Source organism: Limulus polyphemus, unplaced genomic scaffold (assembly GCF_000517525.1).
Source record: "Limulus polyphemus unplaced genomic scaffold, Limulus_polyphemus-2.1.2 Scaffold10707, whole genome shotgun sequence".
Taxonomy (NCBI): Eukaryota; Metazoa; Arthropoda; class Merostomata; order Xiphosura; family Limulidae; genus Limulus; species Limulus polyphemus.
The window spans coordinates 6,087-9,764 of record NW_013676317.1 but is presented as its reverse complement, the minus strand read 5'-3'; the positions used below and the strand labels follow the sequence as shown (position 1 = coordinate 9,764).

The 3,678-nt window shown below is 33.2% G+C and overlaps 1 protein-coding gene across 1 annotated transcript in view; it reads right to left on the bottom strand.

Moving 5' to 3' along the window:
• Positions 1-911: 911 nt before the first annotated feature.
• The window catches only part of LOC106476485 (paxillin-like), a 5,888-nt gene continuing 3,121 nt past the window's right edge, over positions 912-3,678 (bottom strand). Inside the window, exon 3 of the mRNA XM_013937142.2 lies at positions 912-2,466. Coding sequence (XP_013792596.2) covers positions 2,200-2,466 — 267 coding nt within the window. The 3' untranslated portion in view covers positions 912-2,199. The remainder of the gene's footprint in view (positions 2,467-3,678) is intronic.

Here is a 3,678-nt window from a genome sequence, read left to right as displayed (position 1 = left end):
CTTGTGTCGCTAAAGTTTCGTCGGAACGAAGTTACGGAAAATTAATTAACGACTGGAGGCGTAACAATACAGTATAATATGATGACAAAACTTCGTTGTAAAATAACTTTCCAAGATAATTTGTATCAAAGATTAAGCTATAAAATATTTTGTGATTTTTAGCTTCATAATCTTCTACATAAAACAACTTTCTAAACTACGATAGAGTCAGCAAAGAACGAAGACTATACAAAACCAGACAATACTATCATTTTACAAAAAAATTTTAGTTTCATGTCACACCTTATTTAAAGCCTTATGTATTTATTAGTTTTTAAAGGCTAGGGAGCACATAAGATATTATTAAACGACCCGGACACTTAACCCTCCAAAACGCTTAAAACTGCAAGGGATCATTTCTAAACATTTTCCCATGATGCTTCAAATGAATAATACTTTTTTTCCCCAGTCTTGCGCCTGTGGCTTTAAAAGAAACTGCATAAAAATGGTAATGAAATCAATTAAAAGCTCTCGTAGAATAACTTTTCTGAAACGATTTACTGTTAATTAGGTTTTCCGTATGTCGAACTGACTTACAATTTTAAAAGTAAACTTGTTTCATACAATAGTTATGAAGTCCTTTTTTTTACTCTAATTTAGATTACTATTATATAATGAGTTAAAAGACATTCAAAAACCCCATAAATATTATATACACATCACCATTATAGGAGGCCTAATTGTATTTCTTTGTTTATTGACCCTGAATTACATGCAGTCCACGGCAGAGGGTGCAATGAATCAAATAATGTATTAGGCCTCTACGTCAGAGATTATATTTTAAATTTTTTACCTCTGGGGAAAAGGAAATAAATCCAGAATATAAACATTTTCCATATTATGTTTAAAATATTATAAAGAAATTTTTTTTAATATTTTAGATCAGCCCTTGCCAAAACAATTGTGCATATCATGGTGTTTGTTACGTTAATGTAGCACACAGAGTAATTGTGACATGTGCCTCAAACACCAGTACTAATGAAAAACGATTTTCAAAAATACTACTGCAAGTGACTGTGAAAAATATAAGACGTTTTATGGTAATATTACACTACGCAGAGTTTGGATCTTTTAGTAAGGTTATGGTAATATTACACTACGCAGAGTTTGGATCTTTTAGTAAGGTTATGGTAATATTACACTACGCAGAGTTTGGATCTTTTAGTAAGGTTGTGGTAATATTACACTACGCAGAGTTTTGATCTTTTAGTAAGGTTATGGTAATATTACACTACGCAGAGTTTTGATCTTTTAGTAAGGTTATGGTAATATTACACTACGCAGAGTTTTGATTTTTTAGTAAGGTTATGGTAATATTACACTACGCAGAGTTTTGATCTTTTAGTAAGGAACCATTACGATTCTTTGTAAAAACATCACATCAATCTACGTGTTCTACTGAACAACAAACCACACGAGGCATCAGTTACATACCATAAACAAGCTTGTTTTAGTCAGCACGTGCAGAGAACTGAACTAATATATTTCTCATTTTGTGGCAGTTCACGATTAAAAACTAAAAAAACATGGGATTCTATTCCCTCCCAATGTAAGTTTGTATCAAACATGGGATTCTTTAGACTTTAATACAAAATACACCACAGTGTAAGAAACTAGATACACGGCTTTAGTAAATTATGTTCAAACACGAAAACCACGTAACAATATCACTTTAATTATGTATAAGCGACGCATTCTTTGCGCACAATGAGCTCGTGTGTATTTAAGCTGAAATTAAGTATTAAACAACCGCATTCTATTTATTATATATTTTACTTTACTTTCTTATTGATTTATGCCATTATTTCCAGTCAATTAGTTATACAGTACTGCTCTCATTATAAGTTAAATTAATTTAATTCTAATCTATATAGTTAGCCTAATGTTCTTCATGAATACCTTGAATAAGTTTCTTTGCAAAAACAGAAACCTAAAAAATTAGAAAATTCTTTCTCAACACTTCTACAGAATTATTTTCTAACGTTTAGTTACAATTAAAAATTTGTAATTTGTAATATCGTGCCTAACTGATCAAAAGATATTTTGTTAAAAGATTATTACTTATGTTTGTGGCAATTCAAAAGCAAAAACAACAAAGAAAATTTGATAAAGTGACATAAAGCACTTTAGAGTTTCACTTCATAAAACGAGGCAAAAATGTTAACCGTATAACTTCCCGAAACAAGCATGGCAATATGGCTTATCATTTTGTTCCTTAAACGTGCCCTTGTTCAGTTGTTTCAGGCAAAATGAGCACACGAAGTGTTCAGGATGGAATTTCCGGAACATAGCCGTGATACAGCGGCCTGCGATCGGCTTGTTACATCCGGCACACAGCGATCCACGTTTGGCGTGATAGTGCGTCTCACAATATGGCTGACCCTCGTGGTCATAGAAACTTCCCCCGTTGAATGACTGACCGCAGTCCTTTGCAAAGAGAAAATACGTTATTTATATACAATAATAGACTAATACGTTAAATATTCAAAGACAAGTTTGTATATTATCAATTTTAATAAAACACCTACTTCTAAAATCCGAGTTTTGATACCGTGGCGAAGCTTTGCGCTTAACTACAAACAAAATAGATGATCGGCTAAGAAGAGTAACAAATGATTTATTTACATCTGCTTAAGTTCCCTAATTTATTTTCTTTTTTATGGCAATACGCATTGGATAAAAATCGGTTTTATATAAAAAGTTACGTGTCATTAAATTTTAGAATAAATATTTTAATGTATTTTTGTTAGACCAGCATAAAATTCCCACGATCCGCTGTGGAGTTTAAAGCTCCCTCTCCTGATCCACAGAGTCCCATTATAACGATTGAGCCTCCTTTATTATCTACGTTACTTATAGAGGTTCGTACCGAAAAATAAATAAACGTTAGGACACCCGCACGTGGGCCAAGTTTTGTCCCGCTAGCAAGGGGATCCCAAGGGGGTGGGGGATTTGATGGCTAGTTCGAGATCAGTGATCGTGCAAATTGTTTTCTGGACTCCCATTATGCTTGGATGACCTTTTAGGCGCCTTCTAGTCCTCCTTGGTACCCAAAATAAATAAGGGTAGGGGCTACGTCATATAGATAAGAACAGCTCCCGGGCCATCCCGAATTCGTCTACCAAGTTTGTTTCTGCTGGCTCCAAAATTGTGTACGGGTAAACAAACTCACAAACAACGTTAATTAATGTAATTAGGACTGGATATTTTTAGGTTTTATGACTGCAATTATAGCTAAGCCTAAGGTTACGACATTAGGCTTAGTACACAATAACAGTAGATCGTGAGGCCTAATTTAAAGTTTTTAGACAGTGGTAATAGTCTGTTTGTTTGTTGCTAAGCGCAAAGCTACTTAATGGACTATTTGTACTCAGTCCATTGCATGTATCGAAACCCGTTTTTAGTGTTATAAAACCTCAGACTTATCGCTGAAATACTGGGGGAAGTGGTACTAGTACTAAAGTTATTAAATGTTAGTATGAAATAAAAACTATCACAGATGTTAGCTGAGTGAAAAAGATAATTTATTGTAAGAGTTTAAATTATATTTATCTTATATTATTTGGCAACTAGTGAAAACTTAACACATGAGTAAATTATTTAAACTAACAGTACTAACACTTGTACAACTAACACTTG